This window comes from Lacerta agilis, chromosome 17, assembly GCF_009819535.1.
Source record: "Lacerta agilis isolate rLacAgi1 chromosome 17, rLacAgi1.pri, whole genome shotgun sequence".
NCBI lineage: Eukaryota > Metazoa > Chordata > Lepidosauria > Squamata > Lacertidae > Lacerta > Lacerta agilis.
The window spans coordinates 14,546,396-14,569,189 of record NC_046328.1 but is presented as its reverse complement, the minus strand read 5'-3'; the positions used below and the strand labels follow the sequence as shown (position 1 = coordinate 14,569,189).

The following is a 22,794-nucleotide window of genomic DNA, read 5'->3' as shown; positions in this document are numbered from 1 at the left end:
ATTTACGCCAGTGTTTCCCAAACTTGGGCCGCCAGCTGTTTTTGGACTACAGTTCCCATCATCCCTGACCACTGGTCCTGCTAGCTAGGGATGGTGGGAGTTGTAGTCCAAAAACAGCTGGAGGGCCGAGGTTGGGAAACCCTGGTTTACAGGTGATCGTCAATGTTCCTTGGCGGATCTCTGAGTTTTGAGACATTTCAAGGCTGCCATCCAATAAACACACCTCTGGTCCGTAGGAATTGCTATAATGTAGATTAAATGACATTTTTTTTTAATTTTAGAAATGATACAAAACATGGCCTTCCTGGAGTAGCCCCTTCCCTATGCATTGTAAGGGGTTAGACTAGATGGCCCATGGGCTCCTTCCAACGCTTCAATTCTATTACTATGCCATGCCCTATAGTGCATGGTGGGTGTAAACAAAGAGAGCCAACCTCTGCCAGCCTGGTGTTGCCTTCCAGATTATTCGGACCACAACTCTCGCCAGTCCCAGCCAGCATGGGCAAATGGTGCTGGGTCTGAGCACACCTATGTTGGCTGAGGCTGAGGGAAGCTGTAGTCCAAAGCACTTGGAGGGCACCACCGGGCCCTGGTGACGACTGCCCTCTGCCCCAGCCAGCGGCAGTTCTGTATGACACTTAGGGTGGTGCCAGGAGGAACTGCCAGTCTGGACAAGCCTCAGGTGGCATGTTGCCCACGGACAATGTTCTCATTCATTTACCCCCATCATGGTTTTATTGGGAATGGCTTGGCGAAAGGCCTGTTGGGAGTCTGTTGCCACCGAAACAATGGTGAACCTTGATTGCACCTAATAAATCTGTGCCACAAATAAACATGAATATAATTGCTGTCAAGGTGCCTGCACTGCTTCTGGGATGGTGCTGCATAAACAACAGCTCGGGATGCCAGTTGGTTTGTTGAAGCATCAGAGGGATAACTGAATGCCAGGCTTTCTCCTTCCGGATCTGACTCCATTCCGAATCCTGCTCCCAACATTTTTGTTCCATTGTTCATGGGAGCGGTGCTTTTTCCTGGGGAGGGATGCAGGGGTACGCATACCCCGAAACATTTTGTGAATCTTTGTACTTTTCTCCATGTACCATGTTTATTTCCCCCGATTTGAACTATAAAATGGTGGTTTTCTTGAGTCAAAATGAGAGTACCCCTAAATATATTTTATAAGAAAAAAAGCACTGCATGGGAGGTCTTTTGCAAGCCCTTTCTGGGATGCGTCTCATGAGCTTTACACTTGGAACTCCAGAGAGATTATGAGGATAACCTGATAATTTCATTTCTGGCAGGTTAAGACAGAATCAACTTTTTTTGCGGGGGATTTGCACCCGCTGGGTCAATACTCCAAGTAGGCCCAATGAAATCGGCAGACAAGTTAAGGTCAAGGGGTTGCAGCCAACTGATGTTGCTCAGAGTAGACCCGTTGAAATTAGGGGACCTAGATCGATCACATCCATTAATTTCAACAGGCATGCCCTGAGCATGACCAATATTGGACACAGCTCATAATTGACACAAGAGCCAATGTGGTGGGAGGGTTAGAGTGTTGGACTATGACCTGGGAATCGGGTTCGAATCCACACTCAGCCACTTTTTCTGGGCCTGTCGCTGCCTCTTTCAGCCCAGCCTATCTCACAGGGTTGCTGTGAAGGCGAGATGGGGGGGGGGGAGGAGGAGAGCAATGTACACCGCCTTGAGCTCTTTGGAGGAAAACGTGGTCCATAATTAAAATAAGTAATGTTTTGTCAATGTTTCGATGCTCACTGACGTCAATGGATTTAAATTAGAATTAGGGTTCCTTAGACCCACTGATCTGAATGTGACCACTCACTGGATATCATCCTTTGGCCAGGTGCCCTTTTCAATATATTATTAATTTATTACATTTATACCCTGACCTTCCTCCAAAAGAAGCCCAGGGCAGAAAACAATATGTGATAAAGCAATAAAAAAAAAACACCTTAAAGTCAATTCCAGTACAGTGGTGGACTGGGAAAGACCTCCACTTAAAAGGCTCATTGGAAGAGGAAAGTCTTTGGTAGGCACCAAAAAGACTTCATGGGGAAGGGAGTTCCAAAGGACAGGGGCCACCACACAAAAGGCTTGATTCCTACATTGTGCAGAAGAGACCTTCCAATAAGATGGTATCTGCAGGAGGCCCTCGCCTTGATTGGATATGTAAGGGGTGAGACAATCTTTCAGGCATCCTTGTCCCACGTTGTCCTAGGCTTTATACACCAGAACCAGCAGCTTGAATTTAGTAGGCTAATGTGTTGGCGATATCCTGCCCCAGTGAGCTGCCACATTTTGCAGCATCTGTCGCTTCCAGACAACCTCAAGGGCACCCCCACAAAGAGCACATTGCAGTAATGAGCTTATCAATGCATGGGGGGGGGTAGTGGTCAGGCTATATTATATGGCTGGTAACTCTAATTGCATCTCCTCTTCTCTCTTCCTTAGGCCATGTATTCAACAAACCGCGGGACGGTTGGGGGATTCTTCTTAGCAGGCCGGAGCATGGTCTGGTGGCCGGTAAGTTGTGTCTAAAGAGCCAGCTCCCCTGAAAAACAGCCCCCCCCTTATTATCCTCCAAAAGGACCACAGGCTGAATCTACCCTATTTGCCCTTCCTGATTTTGCAATTTGCAGACTGAAACAGAGAACCATGTCCTCTGAAAGGGACACTCCTCTGGATTTTGCAATGCGGTTCTCCAGACAAGTAAATGTGTACAAAATTGCATCTGGTTGGGTAAAGCGTGCATAGAACAGTATATGTTCACGAAAAGAACACGAAAAGTATATTAGGGGGACATTGCTTTGCAAAAAAAATGTGTAGATTAGGCAAAATGTTGGCCATTAGGAGAAATTTGCGCTAAAATGCTGGTGAATTTTCATGAGGATTTTAAAAAAGCAAACTGATAGGGAAATGTGGAGAAGAGTCTGGGGTGCAGGGGCGTAGCAAGGGGGGGCGAGGGGGGCGGGCCGCCCCGTGTTCCATAATGGAGGGGGTGACAAATTAGCAAGAATTTTTTTTTGAAAAAAAAATCTGAAATTTTTTTTTGAATTTTTTTGGGGGAAATGCCTGCTCCGAAGGTCTTATCTTACTATACTAGGGATTATATGGCTATATATGAAATTCCATGCATATCGGTTAATATATTGACCCTCCTCCACCAAAATAGCTGTTCACTTGGCTGTTTTCCTATGTCATGAAGGCTGAAATTTCAGTTCAGAGAACACTTACTGTTCCCAACCCTAACCCTGTGGAAAGCCATCTAATTAGACTTTGAGAGGTTTTTAGGAGGTGTAGCGGTTAAGAGCGGTAGTCTCGTAATCTGGTGAACCGGATTCGGGTCTCCGCTCTTCCACATGCAGCTGCTGGGTGACCTTGGGCTAGTCACACTTCTTTGAAGTCTCTCAGCCCCACTCACCTCACAGAGTGTTTGTTGTGGGGGAGGAAGGGAAAGGAGAATGTTAGCCGCTTTGAGACTCCTTCCGGTAGTGATAAAGCGGGATATCAAATCCAAACTCTTCTTCTTCTTCTTGTTTGATTTTATACCAATGTTATGTATCTGGGGTTAGCCACCCTGAGCCCGACTTTGGCCAGGGAGGACGGGATATAAATAAAAGTTTATTATTATTATTACTTGTTATTATTCCTTTGTAAGAAAATATGAAATAACGTAAAACCATTTTTGCGGGGGGGGGGGTGTCAATGGGGGGGGGGTTGACAAGAAATTTTCCGCACCAGGTACTACCTGACCTTCCCATGCCTTGGGGGGGGGGGTGACAATTTTTTTTTGCCCCCGGGTACCAATTTACCTTGCTACGCCCCTGTCTGGGGGGTGGGGACACAGGAAACGAAGAGAAACTGAAATTTTGCAGTCCAAAGCAGTGTGGGGAAGGGAGAACCAGATTGGCAAAGGTTTGCCTGGGCAAAGCTTTGCTGCTGCTGACTAGCACCCCTAGGGCCATCCCCACTGCATCGGGGCTCCTGAGGTTAGACCGTGGAGGAGCAAGGCAGCGGCTGGTCTGTCGCCTGGTGCATGACTCACCTTCCAGTGAGGTGAAGAGAAAGAGCTTGTTCCTTCAGAAAGCAGAAGCTGTCCTTCTTACCTGATGCTCCCTTGGAGGGGAAAGATCTCAGGATCAAAGCAGAAAAGGGAACAGCTCATTCTTTGCCCGTGTGAGCAGAAAGGGTGTGTGTGAAATAAATATCTTATACATATTTTCTTCTCACGCAACCTTTGGCCAAGTCTTATCAGTCTTATTTGTTTGCTGAAAAACATGTTTATCGTGTGATTGTTTGTGTGTGTGTGTTGCTCAAAGTGGCTTATGCGTGGAATACGTTGGTGTAAAACAGCACCTGCAAAGCGGGCAGATTCATACAATACAAATACAAGAGCGACACATTTTAAAAGAAGGATGAGTGGGGAGAAATTCGTGGTGGCCTGTTGACACACCATTCCTCTGTTAGTTCTTCTGCGGTGCCTGCTCGATGTTATTTCTGTCCAGAGGGGCCCTCTTGTACAATGGTACAACAAAGGCTGGACAAAAAAGATAAGTTGGAATGTTTGCAGCCTGAAAAGGGACAGGATTTCAGCAAGAAGTGCACCGATTGCACATGAAGCAGCCCGGACTCCCAGAAACTACTGCAGGTGCAAATCAGTATTGAAAGTGGGATTGCATATAAATGTCCCCAACACCGTTCTGTGCAAAAACTGCCCTGAACGCACAAGGAGAAGGGGTGTCTGGAGAGGCTCAAAGGCTTCACTCTGTCCCCTGTGTGACGCTGGCTCTTTTAAAATATAGGATTAAGGCAGTGGTTTTCAACCACCGTGGCACCCTGGGGTGCCTGGAATGGTGGTTAGGTGCTCTGTGGGCAGCACCAGCCTCCGTCCCTCCTTCCTCCTCTTCCTCCTCTGATGCTCTCTCATGTCTCTGCCTTCAGAGGCTTGCACAGCTGTTTGTTGCAGCGGCCCTGGCTACAAGTTCTCTAGGCAAATGGTGCCTCTGGGGCAAGCCAGGGGGTGTTGGTTGCTGGGAGCTGAGGCAGCACCAGAGTAAGTAAGCAAGCGGACAAGGATTTCTGAGGAGAGGTGAGAGAGGAGAGGAGGCTGAGGGGAACCCTCCGCAAGGGAGGGTGTCCATAAAATGGGTGAGAGGCTGCCAGCCTCTGCAGGTGTGGGGTGACGTAACTGGGCTCCTGAGCCCCACAGGGGAGCCGCAGAAAGATATAGTTGGTCAAGGGAGACATGGACTCAAAAAGGTTGAAAACCTCTGGGTTAAGGGAAGTGTGGGAACAAGTCTGAGAAATGGTAAACGCTACCCTTTTGTGCAGATGCCAGGCTATCATGTTGTGTCTGAGTGCCTCAGCCTTCACTTTGATGGAGATATCCGTGTGCTAGAAGTCCGTTCCAAGCCGAATTGCAGAGACATGGAATCCATTGCGGTTAATCATTTTCCCGGGAAAGCATTCCTAATTACCCGGCATTAGCCTTAATCATTAATTGAAGGGAAGCTGAAAGAGAGAGAGAGAAGAAGCTGCCCTCACCCCTCCCTATCCTGGAGGCTTAAAGATGGAGAAGAAGACACTTTGCGGATTAAAATGAGAGGGGAACTCCCCCACTGAATGGAGCCAGACAGGACAGTGCAGGCAAAGTGTTGCAAGCCAGCTTGCCCTCACACGAACGCTGGCTCTTAAAATGATGACAGCAGCTGCCTTGTAAAGAAACAACTCGGCCTAGGTCAACCAAGGAGCAATCGCCAACTGGGTGTTGGCATGAGCTCTGCTTCCATTGCTTGTCTGCTGGGTGGTGAGGCTGTGGGAGGAACCAAGAATACGTCCTGCAGGAGGCAAACTCCCAGGACCATTGGAACTCCTGTAGTCCATTTGTATTCAGATGCAGGGCTTTCCTTGACAGACCGCTTGCAGCGCCCGAGCCACTCTGTCCCACAGTTGGGCTGGCCCTGGTTGTGGTCCAAGGACCCTGGGAGGCCCCTCATGTTGCTTTCCCCTGGAAGAGGGCTAGACATCAGGTCTAATTCTGCCTCTGGAGATGTGAGGCTGAGGTCCAAAGGTGGTGCAAAAGCAGCAGGTCTATGCATTTCAACTCGGGTCTTGCTGCAATCACGTCCAATGTGTTAATGTTTCCTGGAATCCATTTGGGGAACTCCAGGCTCCAACCCACAAAAGTTTACGATATGTGTCGTATGGAGCTGTAAGGGATTTTGCAGACCCTCCAACATTTCTCCGATGAAAATAGGGACATCCTATTCCAATAATAATAATAATAATAATAATAATAATAATAATAATAATAATTGTAATATTATCTGACTGGTTATAGGTAGGTAGCTATGTTGGTCTGCCATAGTCAAAACAAAATAAAAATAAAAGAATTCCTTCCAGTAGCACCTTAAAAACCAACTAAGTTTGTTCTTGGTATGAGCTTTCGTGTGCATGCACACTTCTTCTTTTTTTTGTATTATCTGACTGGGTTCTCCCCAGCCACTCTGGGTGGCTTCCAACATATATAGAAACATAATAAAACATGAAACATTAAAAAAAACTTCCCTATGCAGGGCTGTCTTCTAAAGGTTGTATAGTTACTTATCTCCTTGGCTCAGGTGTCGCATAACTCCATACCCTCCAATGAAAATAGGGACATCCTAAGGAAAAGTGGGACATTCTGGGATCAAATCGGAAACCGGGACGGCTTCTGTGTATTCAGGGCTGTCCCTGGAAAATGGGGACACTAGGAAAGTCTGATTTTGTTGCCCCATACCTAGGTGACTCCCAGCCCACCCTCCTCCCTCAGGCTAAAAGGACACCTCTCCTTTCTGCTTCTAGATCGGTGCCTCTCTGTTTGCCAGCAACATTGGGAGCGGCCATTTTGTAGGCCTGGCCGGGACGGGGGCAGCCGCCGGGATCGCGATCGGGGGCTTCGAGTGGAATGTAAGTGACTTCAACTCCGTGGCTTTGGAAAAATGGCAGCTACCTGTTTGTTTTTGGGTCCTTCACATTTTTAACCCTTCTAACCCAGGATGTTTTTTTTTTTTTTAAACCTGCTGATCAAAAGTGTTGCTCTTCAGGTAGGTGGGCAGGATAATCCCTTCACATTCCTGGATTCCATGTTTTTGAGCGCCTGCCATGCTGGCTTGGGGTGATGGGAGCTGTGATCCAACAACGCCTCAGGGGCATAGCTGTCAACCCTCCCTGCTGTTTCCCAATGCTATAATAAGGGAATTTCCCACAAAAAAGGGAAAGGTTGACAGCTATGCTCAGGGGCCACGTCATCATCCCTGGTTTTTTGAGAACCCAGAACAGGCCCTCATCAGGTGTGACCTAACCAGGCTTCCCAGTGGCAAGATGTCTCCTGATGTGTTGGAATGTGGTTCAGCATCCCACCAAGATGCACCCAACCTCAGTGGGAAACAGATAACGCTCCATCTTTATCACTAGATATCACTTTATCACTAGAGATAGGTGATCTCTGTGGCTAGGAGGGATTTCCACCGGCTTTGGCTGCTACACCTGCTGCCACCATTCCTGGACCAGGGTAGCCTGGTCAGAGTGGTCCATGCACTGGAGACCTCAAGCCTTGCATACTGTAATGCACTTTATGTGGGGCTGGTGTTGGCAATGAGGGCAGAATGTGACAGCCGAGAAACCCAGAGATGGACTTAGGACAGCGCAACTGGTTCTCCCGCACAGGGCACAGAGCCAAGAGGGCACCTCCCCACCTCCTTCCCAATGCCTAGTACTGGTAAGTGCTTGCTTTGGGAAGGAGGTGTGAGGGCTCTGGCAGGGTCCTAAATTCCCCCATCCTCCTTCCTAAAGCCTAGTTGGTACTTGTCCAGCTTTGGAAAGGAGTCGGGAGGGTTCTAGGACCCTTCCGGAGCCTTCACACCTCCTTTCCAAAGCCCAGTGCCTCACTTAACCAGCTTTGGGAAGGTGGCACGAGATCTGGGGTGTGTCAAGGTGCCATATTACCAAGGCCCACCCCTGCAAGCACCACACAGCTCTCATGAGAGAGCTACACTGGCTGCCAATTTGCTACAAAGTTCAAGATCCTTTGTTGGGACTTCATGAGCCCAAAGTACCTATGGACTGCCTGAAGGTCACCGTTGGCAGTCCCCCAATCTTCCTGAGGTTCAGGTGGCCTTTACTAGGGAGTGAGCCTTTAATGTGACAGGGTTTGTCCTGTGGAACTCCTTGCCACCAGAAGTCATCTGGCTGGAGTCGTTCTTTTGTTTTCTTTCAGATTCCTTTTAAAAGTGCATTGCTCAGACAGTACTTTGGCCCATAACATCTCAGGTTTTATGGCTATGCTACTGATGCTTTTCCTGCAAAAACCTTCTGCACCACCTTGTTACCTTTTCTGTGTAAGTGCAGTTTGTAAATACTTGGATAAACAAATGCATCAACAAATACTTTCCGTGTATTCCAGGCTCTGGTGATGGTGGTCATTCTGGGCTGGATGTTTGTCCCCATCTACATCAAGGCCGGAGTAAGTGCACAATGCGGGTGATCTGGCTTCCTCATTTGCGGCTCCTGTGCTTGTCTTATTTTCTGCATATCATTGGGGGCGGGATGCCCAGGCTAAGGGAAGAGGGAAGGGGTTTGCAAGTGATCTGCCTGGTAGCGCCCGGCATTCTCAGCAAAAGGAGCTCTCACTGGGCTGCTAGGTAATTATTGACAGGTCTCCTTTCGTGCATTCATCCACACATCCCCAATTCCCACTGCTTCCTTTCAGGGGCGTAGCAAGGGGGGTGGGGGGTGGGCTGCCCCGTGTTCCATAATGGAGGGGGTGACAAATTATCAAGGAACAATTTTTGGGGATTTTTTTTTTTTAGTTTTTTTTTTTAATGCCTGCTCTGAAGGTCTTATCTTACTATACTAGGGATTATATAGCTATATAGGAAATTTCATGCATATTGGTTAATATCTTGACCCTCCTCCACCAAAGTAGCTGTTCACTTGGCTGTTTTCCTATGTCATGAAGGCTGAAATTTCAGTTCAGAGAACACTTACTGTTCCCAACCCTAACCCTGTGGAAAGCCATCTAATTAGACTTTAATTTGATTTTGAGATGTTTTTGGAGGTAATTTAATTATTGTTTGATTTTATACCAATGTTATGTATCTGATGTTAGCCACCCTGAGCCCAACTTCGGCCGGGGAGGGTGGGATATAAAAAAAGATTTTTTTAATTACTTATTATTCCTTTGTAAGAAAATATGAAATAACTTTAAACCATTTTTGCGGGGGGGGGATCAATGGGGGGGTTGACAAGAAATTTTCCACACCGGGTACCACCTGACCTTCCCATGCCTGGGGGGAGGGGGGGTGACAATTTTTTTTGCCCCCAGTTACCAATTTACCTTGCTACGCCCCTGCTTCCTTTTCATGGGTAATGGCTTTGTAGGTAGTTCCTCGGCTGGGATTTGCACCTGCAGTTTCTAGGGCCCACCTTTGCCAGCTTCCATATTTACTGGAAGGCTGGGCTGGGCCGGGCCAGGCCACGCACCCCTGCCCCAGGGCTCTTCTCCTTCCTCACACCGAAGAGCCAGTGTGGTGTAGTGGTTAAGAGCGGTGGACTCATAATCTGGTGAACCGGGTTCGCGTCCCCGCTCCTCCACATGCAGCTGCTGGGTGACCTTGGGCTAGTCACACTTCTTTGAAGTCTCTCAGCCTCACTCACCTCAGAGTGTTGTGGGGGAGGAAGGAAAAGGAGAATGTTAGCCGCTTTGAGACTCCTTCGGGTAGTGATAAAGCGGGATATCAAATCCAAACTCTTCTTCTTCTTTTTCTCCTCTAGCTGCTGCAAACGCCTGACCTTTTCTTCCTCCTCCTTGCAGGTGGTGACAATGCCGGAGTACCTGCGGAAACGGTTTGGGGGGAAGCGCATTCAAATCTACCTTTCCATCCTCTCTCTCTTCCTGTACATCTTCACTAAGATCTCAGTAAGTGGAATCATGGATCCAACACCTTTTCCCTTGCCCAGACTGTCTCTTTGCCTTTAAAGCTCTGTGTGCAAGGATGTTGTTGTTGTTGTCCTAGTGCTTTCCCCATGGAAACCTGCATTTTACAACTGAATCAAAGCAAACAGCCATTGCGTTTTCTACGGATTGCAGTTGTTTCGATTCAGAAGTAAAATGCAGGTTTTTCCAGGGAAAGTGCCAGGAAAAAACACACACTGGGACACAAAAGCTTTAAAGCACGGACCTGTGTCTGGAAAGTGTGGTGCAAAAGGAAGTCTGGGTGAGCCCTAGGTGTGAAGGGAAAACAACAAATACGTCATATAATGTTAAACACACACACACACACACACGCGCGTTTCTGCTTCTGGTTGCCCCACAAGCTCCCCATTGGAAGATTGGCTCTAGGGCACACCTGACGTTTGGACTACAAATCCCACCAGTCCCTGCTATCATATTTGTATGGCCTGGAGCTGGTGGGATCTGTAGTCCAAAAGCTTCTGGAAGGCACCTGGCTGGGACAGGCTGCTGTGAAGCCAGAAGAGTCACATCATGGGAAATAACACATATCACAAGCTAAAAACCTGACAGCATCTCTCCCTGCTTGCTGTATGAAGCATTATTCAGCCTGCACACATTAAAAACCCATTTAAAGTGCATGTCCCCCCCCCCCAAGTCCTGGGAACTGTTGTTTGTTAAAGCTTCTGAGAACTGTAGCTCCATGAGGGGCAAGCTACAGTTCCCAGGATTCTTTGGGGGAAAACTTTATGCTTTAAATGTATGGCATGTCTGCAGCCTCAAGAGGAAGGAGGGGCTTTGGGGATTTCACAGCCCACCAGACTGGAGGCCATGGGGGACCTTCCTTCAATCTTGCCCCCTCCTTTGCAGCTGCTGCCTGGTGGGGTGGAGGCAACCGCTGGCCAGTTCTTTCCCTGCAGTTGCCATGCAAGGCTACTCTTTGCCCTCGTGGGCAACAGCTGAGAGATAATCATACAAATTAGCCCGAAAGGCCAGGCCTTTTGCCCTCTGTCTCCGCCAAGGCGGCAATAATCCATCTCTATCAGGGTTACTAATTAATCTGTAATGGGGCAGGGAAAAGGTCTGCAGCAAACCCCCCCCCCCCTTCCTTGCACTTCAGCACCAGTGGCAATCTTGGCATCCTTGCTGTGGTGCGGTGGTGGGACAGAAACGAACCTCTTTCTTTTAAAGTAGAAACTCATTGCAGAACAATTACTCAAGTTCTGTTTTAGAAGTTATAATTTGCCTAACATACAGTGTTCAAAGGACTATAGTGATTGTCCTTGCACTCAACAACCTGGTAAGGTAGTTACAGGTGGGTAGCTGTGTTGGTCTGCCATAGTCGAAACAAAATAGAAAAATCTTTCCAGTAGCACCTTAGAGACCAACTGAGTTTGTTCTTGGTATGAGCTTTCGTGTGCATGGACACGAAAGCTCATACCAAGAACAAACTCAGTTGGTCTCTAAGGTGCTACTGGAAAGATTTTTCTGGTAAGGTAGGTCTGTCTTATTATTATTTCCATTTCCACTCATACTGCAGATGGCAAAACAGAGGCTGAGAGCGGGAGAGTGACTTGCTTAAAGCCATTTTGAGAGTTTATGGAAGACATGGCCTAGGAGCAGGGAACGTCTCCCTTGTTTTTCAGCCTCAGGCCTCTCCTCCACCTGCGGTCGGCAGCAATAATACCGACCTACCTTGCAAGGTTGTTGTAAGGGTGATGGGTGGTACAATATGTGTCAGCCCACAAGCAAGTGCCACTGAGTCCAATGAGGGCTTACTCCCAAGTAAAGCAGCCTGATCAGAGAGCATTTGAATGTCAGAGCTGCTTGCTGGTGGCATCAACGTGACCTTGCTGGCAGCCACTGTTTCCAGTTGATTAGCACGTGGCTCTGAGGAGGTGATGCCTGCCTAAGGTGAAGTTTAGTAGTCGGGGAGAGGCGATAAAGCCTTAATGGGGGCCGTAAAAGACACTTAATGAAGATATCAGACGCAGCCGGTTGAGCTGGATCTCCAATGGGAAAGCTTTGGGAGCAGCCTTCTTAAGGAGCTTCAATAATGAACAGCCTGCAGGATAGTTTTTATAGTTTACGTAAGATGCGGAAGAGACAGGCATCTCTTGTGCCTGAGGGTCATAAATGATCACTTGGTTTTCAGGAGGAACCTTTTCCCAGGGAGGAAACGGATAGATAAAGCTTTGAGGATAGAGGCAGAAAACTGAAACGTTGCCATTTGCTTGCCATGCTGGTTAATGTGGGGCCTGGCTTTGTTTGGGTGTTTCCAGGGGTGGGCGTTCATACCATCACTGCCAGGTGACCCCCCCAAGGCCCAGATTCCTAGTTTTCATTTCCTTATTTTGAACTGCTCACTCCTATCCAACATTTTGCAACCAAAATGATTGATATCTCATCACTTTGACTGTGTGGCACCTCTCCTCAAATCCACACCTGACGTTCTTTGATTGATAAGATAGATTTTATTAAAATGTCCCCATGCTGCTGACTTCCTCACTGCCCCTGGATCCAGCCAAATCACACCCCCTTTCTCTCTCAACATCAGGGGCGGATCTTCACACGGGGGAAAACCCACTATAAATAAGTCAGAAATTAAATTGTTATAACAAAAGAAAAAAAAACACTATGGAAAATCACTTGGAATTTTTTTTGGCTCTCTTGCGCCAACTGGTGTTGCATGTTTATAATGCATTCAAAACGCTGTTTCTTAACTAATGTAGCTGAGTCCCATGTTATGTTGATGCTAGTAGGCAACCAGCAGGTAATAGGGATTGGAGGAGTGTAGCTCATGGTAACCCACCTCCAGGTGAGGAGGAGGTTCAACAAACTCTCTGTGTTTGTTGGTGAAACTCCCAGGAGCACTTGCAACCTGGCCCTGTGTGCATAGTTTTTTTTTTTTTTAGAAGTGAACTACTTATTTACTTTGATTGTAAAACATTTGATTAACAGAGCTATGCTTAAAAAAAAATTCAAAACAGAATAGCCACATATCAGTCTATTGTACAGTAGAGTGGGTAACATATTATATAAACCTCATTGTTAGTTCAAAAAGTTGCCTTTCTGAGCTAAATCCCATAAGGCTTTTCTGGTACCAAATTGTCAAAAGTTGTCTTTGTCAAAGTCATAGCAGTCACTTGCTTATTTTTTTCCGTGGTTGTTCTCCGAATCCAGAAGTGAAGAGCGAATTCCTAATTTCTTAAGCTCCTCCACTAGGTCCCCACTTTGATGCATCTGAAGAAGTATATCACAGCCCCCTACAAATTCACCATTCAGGAAGACCTGGGGAATAGTAGGCCAGTTGGAATAGTTTTTGATTCCTTGGCGCAGGCCGGGGTCCTGCAGGATGCCGTAGGCGCGGTAGTCGCTGACGCCGTGCAGGCGCAGGATCTGCACCACAGCGTTGCTGAAGCCGTACTGGGGCTGCGCGGGGCTGCCCTTCATGAACACCACCACCGGGTGAGCGCGCCCCAGGCGCCCCACCGCCTCCTTCGACCTGGCGACCGAAGCGACGCCCTCACCGCTCCGCCGCCGGCCTGGCTCAGCAGCCGCGCCAAGAGTATCGTGGGCCGCGCGCCGCGCCACTGCCACAGGGCTGCGGGCAGCCGGCAGAAGGACCCGCTCATAGCTGCGGGCTCGCCGGAGGTTCCCTCAGGCGACCTTGCCAAATGGATGCAGGCCACGGTTCTGCTCCCCTGTGTGCATAGTTAAACTATGGAACTCATTCCTACAGGAGGCAGTGGTGGCCACCAACTTAGAAGGCTTTAAGAGAATGCGGCAAATTCATGGAGGAGAGGGCTGTCGATGGCCACTAGGCTTGATGGCTGTGTTCTGGATCCTTGTGGGTGCATGGTTACCCATTACCACCACTGCTTAAAAACGCTGCTCCTCCTGTTTCAGGCAGATATATTTTCTGGTGCGATCTTCATCAAGGAAGCCATGGGGCTGAATATTTACGTGGCCATCATTATCCTGCTCGCCATTACAGCCCTTTATACCATCACAGGTGAGTCTTTGGGTTCAGAGGGTCTCCCTGCTTCCCTGTTCATTAAAGATAATAAGCTGTTGAAGTTGCAAATCCCATCCCAGGGTGGATGGGGAGAGAGAAAGGCTGCCTCTAGCCCTGAGTCACATGTGACCATCTCCCTGTGTGTCTTGAGCCAGAGAGAGTTGTATTCTCTTGCCAAAGCAAGATGAGAAAAGCCTTAGCTTTGGCAAATAGGTAAAGGCAGTGATGCTGGGGAAGGGGTCCCTCTCCCCCAGGGGAATCAGGAGAGGTTCTCCTCCTCACACTGCCCTGTTGCTCTTTCTACCCTTTTTGGCTCTCAGGAGGACTTGCGGCCGTCATCTACACGGACACATTGCAAACTTTTATCATGCTGGTGGGCTCCATTGTCCTGACCGTCTTTGGTAAGCAGACAGCACAAAGGAAAGGTTGAATCTGTCACTGAAAAGTCTACTCAATATTGATCCGGAGTAGATTCCGATGTATTGTTAGCAGAGTAAAAACTTAAACACGTTGCAGGATTCCCAAAAAATAGACCAGAGGCAATTATATTTCACCCAGCAGAGCTTTACTGCTACTGAAGGCAAATGAGCATAATGGTCACAAAATCCAATACATTCAGGACTGGCACTTTCCATAAGAAATCCAGTTGCAGCAGACTTAACTTAAACTTGCAATAGCTTATAATAAGTCTAAACCTTAACACTATATACAGAACACCACACCAGAAGGAAAAGAGAAAGGTGAAACCCAGGCTCCTTCTGGCCTCTTATTATAGTCAGCATGACCTTGACAGAAGAGATAAAAGAACCAGTTTAAACCAGCCGCACTCAGCTTCTCTGAAGGAATAACGGTAACCCAAACACCATGAAGCTCCTTTCACACAGAGAAGCTTCCTGAACCCTCTTGAATTAAGTAGAATAGGAAAGATCTCTACACATCAGATCAATACTTTCATTACTAAGAAATGCAAACTGACAGAAGCATCACCTGCCGCAGGCACCATTATTGTGCCATGTGCGCTTGTGAGCAGTTAAACAAACCCCTCATCAGATGCTACAAGAAATTCCAGGTGACACAGCCTGGCTGTAACTCAGATGAGTGTCCTGCCTTAAATGAAAGGAGACCATTCGGTAAAGGTAAAGGGTAAAGGGACCCCTGACCTTTAGGTCCAGTTGCGGACGACTCGGGGGTTGCGGTGCTCATCTCGCTTTATTTTATCCGGGTCATGTGGCCAGCATGACTAAGCCGCTTCTGGCAAACCAGAGCAGCGCACGGAAATGCCGTTTACCTTCCCGCTGGAGCGATACCTATTTATCTACTTGCACTTTGACGTGCTTTCGAACTGCTAGGTGGGCAGGAGCTGGGACTGGGCAACAGGAGCTCACCCTGTCACGGGGATTCGAATTGCCGACCTTCTGATCGGCAAGCCCTAGGCTCTGTGGTTTAACCCACAGCGCCACCCTCATCCCATAAATGAAAGGAGACCATTCGGTGTGAGCATTAAAAGCCCATATGCAGATAGCAAATTCAGTCTCTTACAGCAAAGTGCAGCAGAAGCAACTGTGGTTGGAAAGTAACATCTAAGGTTTTATTTATAAAGCAAATAACAAAACAACAAGACAACTCTCACATCCATCTTCTTCAGCAGACGGGTAAAAAAGGAGAGAGGGAGGAGACATTTAAATAGTTCCCATACTCATGCATCAATTAAGTAATTAAAGGCAACCCGCAACATTATGCAATGTGAGAATGAGACATTACAATACTGACATTCGGTACTCGCCTGTAAAAGGGTTTTCCCACACATATGGGAGCTGATGGCAGGAATGGGCATTCAGACCCCACCTAGTGGTCACAGGCAAACTTGCACACAAAACAAATCCCTTGTAAAGCCTCTGAATTCAGTTTTCATTATGACAAGCCGAAGAAGCAGTGCCGGATTAAACCCTGTGGAGGCCCCTAGGCAGTCAAAATCTCAGGGACACACACACCCCCAACTCAAATTATCTCCTTATAGGTTTCTGATTTTACCAATCAACAATTTTAATACACCAGTTTCATTACACAATATTATTTTGATCGATTGTAGCGGGGCCCCTAAAGGGCGTGGGGCCCATAGGTCAGTGCCTACTCTGCCTGTTTGGTAATCTGGCACTGCGAAGGAGGACACGACCAACAACACAAAGGTAACGCATTAATAAGTAAGAGACTCTCTGCTGCTAGACAAACAGACATGCTCAGAAAAAGGTCTATAGGCAGCATCAAAAATAAGCCATGGTGGGCCCTTACCATCAGCCCGTATATGCCTGGGAAATCCCTTTTACAGGTGAGTTCCAAACAATATTCTCCCCAGGCATATGGAGCTGATGGCAACACTAGGGCTTACCAAAGCTCCCTGACCCACGAAAGGTGGGCTCTAAAAAACTAAACAGGTGAACACAAATAAAATCAGCCTGGAAACAAAGTAGCAAAGAAGTAGAGACTCTGAAAGAGTGTCAGAAGGCACCACCTTTGGTGCAAGCAAAGCACAGAAACTGAATTCTGAAAGTGGGAGGGGCCTGACAGGTGATTGATTTTGCTTACAGTTTTGCCTGTGGCCACTAGGTGGAGGCTGAACATCCATTCTCGCCATCAGCTCTACAGTGGCACCTCAGGTTAACATACACTTCAGGTTACATACGCTTCAGGTTACAGACTCCGCTAACCCAGAAATACTGCTTCAGGTTAAGAACTTTGCTTCAGGATAAGAACAGAAATCGTGCTCTGGTGGCGCAGCGGCAGCGGGAGGTCCCATTAGCTAAAGTGGTGCTTCGGGTTAAGAACAGTTTCAGGTTAAGAACGGACCTCCGGAACGAATTAAGTACTTAACCAGAGGTACCACTGTATATGCTGGGGGTGGGGGAGGGGGAATGCAGGTTACTTATCTGTGAACTTGAGAGAGTTCATCCCTGTGACAATCAATTCAACAAGTGAAAATTCAAGTGGAGATTTATCATCAAGAGCATACAGCACACAAACACCGCACAGTCATCATGAGGACTGGTGATTTATTTTTCTCAGCTACAGCTGAGAATCCCTCGATGTCAGACCCACTATTTTTTACCACCTGGAAGCCAGCTGCGAATGTCTGGGGGGGGAGGGAGACCACGTGCACCATTAAAGCAGCCCAGCCTCCCCTGAACTGGGGTGTGGATGTCTCTGTGCCTGCCTGGCACACAAGCTGTGTGAGTGAAGTGGTAGCTTTCTCAAGGACTGTTACCTTTCCCCAGCGTTTGAAGAAGTCGGAGGATATGAGGCATTCACGTACAAGTACATGAATGCGATCCCGCACGTTGGAAATTCCAGTATCCCTGAAAAATGCTACACTCCCCGTCCAGATGCGTTCCAGATATTCCGGGATCCCATCAATGGTGACTTGCCATGGCCGGGACTCATCTTTGGCCTGAGCATCCTGGGCCTCTGGTACTGGTGCACAGATCAGGTATGGTGGAGATGAGTCTTGGCTTCTCAGGGCCGCTATGAAGGGGAGGGGTGATGGTGGCGCCTAGCTCCTGCTCAGATTCTGTCTGCGGAGGATATTTCTGAAGCAATGTGTGGTCATGTTGTCGGGGACTGGACTGAGGAGGAATGGTGGCCAACCCCTACCCCCTTCCAGCACTTTCCAGAGAAGAGGGAGACAGTATAGATTTACAACAGTGGTTTGCAGAAGGTCACAGTTCAGAGGCTGAAGAGGGGAAAAGCTGGGAAATATTGGGAGAAGAGCAGGAAGAAGAAGCACCAGGGGAGAGACAGCTGACAGACTCAGTGTCTTTAGAAAGCATTCCAGACCCCCCCCCCCATCTCCCAGGACCCGGCAGGCATTGAAAGGAGGAGGACAGAAAGCTCAGGGACAGAAAGCACAGATCAGCCAACACAGGGATGATGTAGAATAGGGGTGGGGCTTTACTCGGAGCAATGCCATTATCCAAGAGAGACGGCATCTCTCTGTGAATACTGAATAAAAGACATTGGTAAGAGCTTCTTGTCTTTCCATTACTGGCAGACTGCCGTGAGGGAGAGGGATCGGATTCCCCGAAGCCTGACACGTGTAGCGCTTTGTTTTCCATAGGCTGAGTACTGATACCTTTGATTTCAGATGCGGAGATGCTGTAGTGAACAGAACTCTTAGGCAGTGGTGTAATGTAACAGGGGGGTGCCAGAGGGGCCGTGGCCCTGGGAACGGATTTTTGAGGGGGCATGAAGTAGGTGCCCCCACGCAGGTGCCCACAGCGCAGCCCGGCCCGGCCCTCCTCTCCCGGCGTCAGAGGCACCAATGGAGCACACTAAAGGGTGTGTTTAAAATATTCACGTCTAAGTTGCTTCCAAAGTTTCCTACTTCCCTTAGCACAGAAAGAAACCACATGTTTGGTAAGTAGGGTTCACATGGTGGAAAGGAACAAAGCGTTTAGTAGCCCTTTCTCCCAAGGTGAGGGGGTGTGACCTAGCTAAGCCTAGCAGGACAGCTTATTCTATGGTCTTAATCCCTTCATGCATGAATTAGAGTTAAGCATGTTGGTTATATGAGCCTGGATATATCCCGCAGGCTGAACTTGGACCTTCTGCATGCAAAGCAGATGCTCTACCTCTGAGCGGAAGTCCTCCTCAGAAGTAAAAACTCGCCACACAAGCAACCAATAAGCCCACCCCACCCCAAGGAGCCTACTCTGAGGTCAAGGCTAGCCTGATCGGCTGCTCACTTTCCCCTCCATTCCTCTCTGGTAGGTCATTGTCCAGCGGTGCCTCTCAGGCAAGAACATGTCCCATGTCAAGGCTGGCTGCATCATGTGTGGTTACCTGAAGCTGATGCCCATGTTCCTGATTGTCATGCCAGGCATGATCAGTCGAATTTTGTACACAGGTGAGATGACACCCCCAGCCTCGTCCTCTCGTCTCCATCCGTGGCAGAGTCCATTCAGAGTGTGGCTCTTCCATCCATCTCCTCAAAGGGTGGTACCCACTGGGATCCTGTTCACCTCTAGGATGGTGTACTGCAGCCCTTTTGGGATATCTCAGCCCACCCACCCCCCAAATAAGGTGCCCCTGTTTTTCTGTTTCCCGCAGATACGGTGGCTTGTGTAGTTCCTGAGACGTGTCTTAAGGCATGTGGGACACCAGTTGGCTGTTCAAACATCGCCTACCCAAGGATGGTGGTCAAACTGATGCCGAACGGTGAGATGCTTAACTTATGATCTGGCTGCTAGGAGGGGGCTGGGAAGTGGTGGACTGGAGGAAAAAACCCAACAAGATAGCAAAGCACAGGAGCACAGGTGCAGGGTGGGTAATTATGCCTGCATCGTTTTGTAAGAATTAATCTGCATCGCTTTGGCTGCTGGGGGTTGCGTTTCCACAGAGTCAGGGCAAACAAGACTGCCAGGGCAAGAGTGGAGAAAGTGGGGTGATATAGGAAAAGTGGGGGCAAGCACTGCCCACCTTTGTCACTTAACTAAACCAGAGCAATGAGCGTCCCAGCCAATAAAGCAGCTCGAGAAGTGCTGTGCTGAGTGCTGGGAGAGCCAATCAGAACCCCCGGAAGGCGAGAGCCAGAATAGATCAGAGAGGTACTTTGGCAGCAGCAGCATATAACTTGAAAGCACCACACTCCTTGGCTCCGCCCTCCATCCGCTACCCTCGCCAGTTACCTGTGGAAGTAGTGGCTGCAGAACATGCCACCCAGGAGCTGGCAGTCCAGGGTTGCCAAGCAGTCACATGATTTCTGTGCCCCCTCGGACCTCGGGGGGGGGGCTGTTTCTCCAACCCCCAGGTATGCCTTTGCCACTTACCCAGGGGCAGAGCTTGGGGTCTCAAACTTCAACGGTGCTCTGTAGGATGCCCAATTGGGCTCCCACTGCCTCTCACGCTCCGTTCTAAAACACAGTTGTGGCGCCCCCTACAGTGCCTCTAAGGCTTTGTGCCCAGTGCTAGTGGAGTAGGGGCACAGGGGCCGTTGCCCCAGCGCAAAATTGTTAGGGGGCAAAAAGAATTGACACCCAGTGCTGCCTCAATACAGCTGCGTGCTTCCGTCGCTGAAAACAGCTTCTCCACGCAAACGAGGAAGTGACTTCTCCAGACAAAGAAACGACTCTTCTTTTCTTAACTCTGCGGCTGCAATCGCCTGGATGATGCAGACGCCATCCATTTCCCTCCCTCCAATGCGGCCCTGGGTCCTGGCAACCCATGTTATGCCACTGCCCAATGCGACTGGTTGTGCTCCCCTAAAGCCACCTCTGACTTGTCGCCCTGCTTCTCTCCCTCTTGTGTTTCAGGATTGCGAGGTCTGATGCTGTCTGTCATGTTGGCGTCTCTGATGAGCTCCCTCACCTCTATCTTCAACAGTGCCAGCACGCTCTTCACGATGGACATCTACACTAAAATACGGCAGGGAGCGAAAGAGCAGGAGCTCATGATAGTGGGCAGGTGATGATGACAAGTAGGAATGTGCTCACAGCTCTTTGCAAATTGAAACTTTGCCCTGGGACCTGTGAGACACCAAGGGGAGCCTCACCCAGCTTTCCACCTGACCTGGAGGTTTTGAACTACAGCTCCCATGAGCCCCATTTTCATACGCCCATGCTAGCCGGGGCTGGTGGGAGCCATAGTCCAAAACAGCTGCAAGGTGCACCAGATTGGGGAAGGTTGGCCTCATCTGATGGACAGCCCAGGCCCCAGCCACTTTACCCAGACAGATAGTGTTCATTGGGGCTGGCTCCCAAGAAAAGTGGTTCCTGCGGCTGCAGACGTAGTCTGGTTCCTGCCCTCTATCTGAAGACTCACAACCTAAGGATTTAAAGGTTTTTACAGGATGCCCAGCTTCTCTTTCCATATACATATACTCAGCATCCGGTTTGACGAAGAGTTCTGGAGGATGAGTTTGCTCACTGCTTGGTGGCATTTTTGTTGACCTTCAATGCAACGCTTGGGTCAGCACCCAGGGCCGGGTTCAGTGTCTAACTAACAGCAGTGAATCAGCAAGAGGTTAACCATACAGGGTGCAGTACGCAAGTAGATTTGAATCTCGAATGGCCCACCTTCTCCCAAGGATCTGTCCAACAGCTGCTTGTCAATGGAACAGACGTCATCAGCAGGTTTTTAACCAGGGATTGGATGGCTCTCTGCCAGGGATTCTTGGTCCCTTCCAACTGTACAGTTCTAGGATTCTATGACAAGGAGGCAGAAGTGGTCTAGGCACCCTTCTGTTCATTAACATATTCCAGGAGTGACAATACGGAAAAAAAATTGTTTGTTTCATTTGCATCCCACCATTTTCTCCAAGGATCTCAGGGTGGCATACATGGTTCTCCCCATCCTCATTTAATCCTCACAATAAGTCATACACAATGAGCTTCATGGCTAAGCAGGGATTCAAACCCTGGTCTCTTCCAGGTCCTAGTCCGGCACTCTAACCACTATGTCGCATTGCCTCTCAACCATAGATATAGAGTGCAAGTCTCTCCAACTGGCCAACAAACATGGCTTGCTGAGTTCGGACACAGTATTTTCTCTGCACTTTCTGCTTCTGCCACTTGGTGGGGTGTATTCTTTTCTCCACACATTTACATTTTTTTTAAAAAATGGTTTTGCCTTACTGTGGCTTTCGGTTTTTTCCTCTCTCTATAGGACCAATAGGGCAACCTAAGATTTTCCTTTGCTATGTGACACCTGTGGTGCTGAGGTGCCCCCCTGTGGACATTTGGACTTATTGCACATGTATCATCCTGATAGGCTGAATGCCAAGCCCTTCTCTCCATCAGAGCAGCCTCAGCTGACCTGGTGCCCTCCAACTGTGTTGGACTACAACTCCCATTATCCTCAGCATCATATGACCCTGCTGGCTCAGGCTGATGGGTGCCGTACATCAAAACAGCTGGAGGGTATTAGGCAATAGGGAAGGTTGAGATTAGACCACTCCCTGCCTATTTAAATTATTTCCCTTTATAATAGCTTAGTTGCCACCTAGACAAAATGGAAGGAACAGGTGCTAACTGTGCCATTTAATGGATCATGCTGTTTGCTAAAATATGGGATTAGTTTTTGCATTTGAACACTCGCTTAGGGATGCGATGTGAATGAACCCAGTATTTGCTCAATGAATTAATTGCCCCATACCGTTTTTCATGTGGAACAATAATAAAATGGTTCACAATGTACAAATGAAAAGCGACAGTCAAAACCTCACCATGCTCAGGTGTGTCCAAGACCAGCGCTGGGGGCCAAGGTGGACAGGTGGGGCTTCAACTGTCAGCAAAAGCTGTCAAAGAAGGTACCTGTCCCATTTCATTTGTGAGCGCACCCCACGGGAGTGAGCAGGGCAATGGGAACGATGTTCCGTTGGGCTTTGCTCTCAACCTGAGTCGGTTGGAAGGTGGCGGATGTGATCACAGTATCGCAGAATTGAAGAGTAGGGACTCTAAGAGTCATCTAGTCCAACCCCCTGCAATGCAGGAATTACAGCTAAAGAATCCATGACAGATGGCCATCCAACCTCTGTTTCAAAACCTCCAAAGAAGGAGAGTCCACCACCTTTTGAGGGAGTCCATTCCACTGTCATACAGTTCTCACTGTCCAAAAGTTCTTCCTAACGTTTAGCTGGAATCTCTTTTCTTGTAACTTGAATCCGTTGGTTTCCTGGAGCAGCAGGAAATAAGCTTGCTCCATATTCCACGTGACAGCCCTTCAGCTATTTGAAGGTGGCTATCCTATCGCCTCTCAGTCTCTTCTTTTCCAAGCT

The 22,794-nt window shown here is 48.5% G+C and overlaps 2 protein-coding genes across 2 annotated transcripts in view; one reads left to right on the top strand and one right to left on the bottom strand.

The window, feature by feature from the left end:
- Positions 1–22,794, top strand: part of SLC5A1 (solute carrier family 5 member 1) — a 32,061-nt gene that overhangs the window by 5,409 nt on the left and 3,858 nt on the right. Inside the window, exons 2-11 of the mRNA XM_033174768.1 lie at positions 2,473–2,544; positions 6,865–6,969; positions 8,465–8,524; positions 9,875–9,979; positions 13,922–14,027; positions 14,351–14,431; positions 17,300–17,511; positions 18,792–18,927; positions 19,131–19,238; positions 20,333–20,483. Of these exons, the coding sequence (XP_033030659.1) occupies positions 2,473–2,544; positions 6,865–6,969; positions 8,465–8,524; positions 9,875–9,979; positions 13,922–14,027; positions 14,351–14,431; positions 17,300–17,511; positions 18,792–18,927; positions 19,131–19,238; positions 20,333–20,483 (1,136 nt within the window). The remainder of the gene's footprint in view (positions 1–2,472; positions 2,545–6,864; positions 6,970–8,464; positions 8,525–9,874; positions 9,980–13,921; positions 14,028–14,350; positions 14,432–17,299; positions 17,512–18,791; positions 18,928–19,130; positions 19,239–20,332; positions 20,484–22,794) is intronic.
- On the bottom strand, positions 12,921–13,668 carry LOC117061798 (glutaredoxin-related protein 5, mitochondrial-like). Its single transcript, XM_033174767.1, is given in 2 exon segments — positions 12,921–13,542; positions 13,545–13,668. Coding segments are annotated over 2 exon segments (483 nt in total). The 5' UTR covers positions 13,648–13,668; the 3' UTR covers positions 12,921–13,162.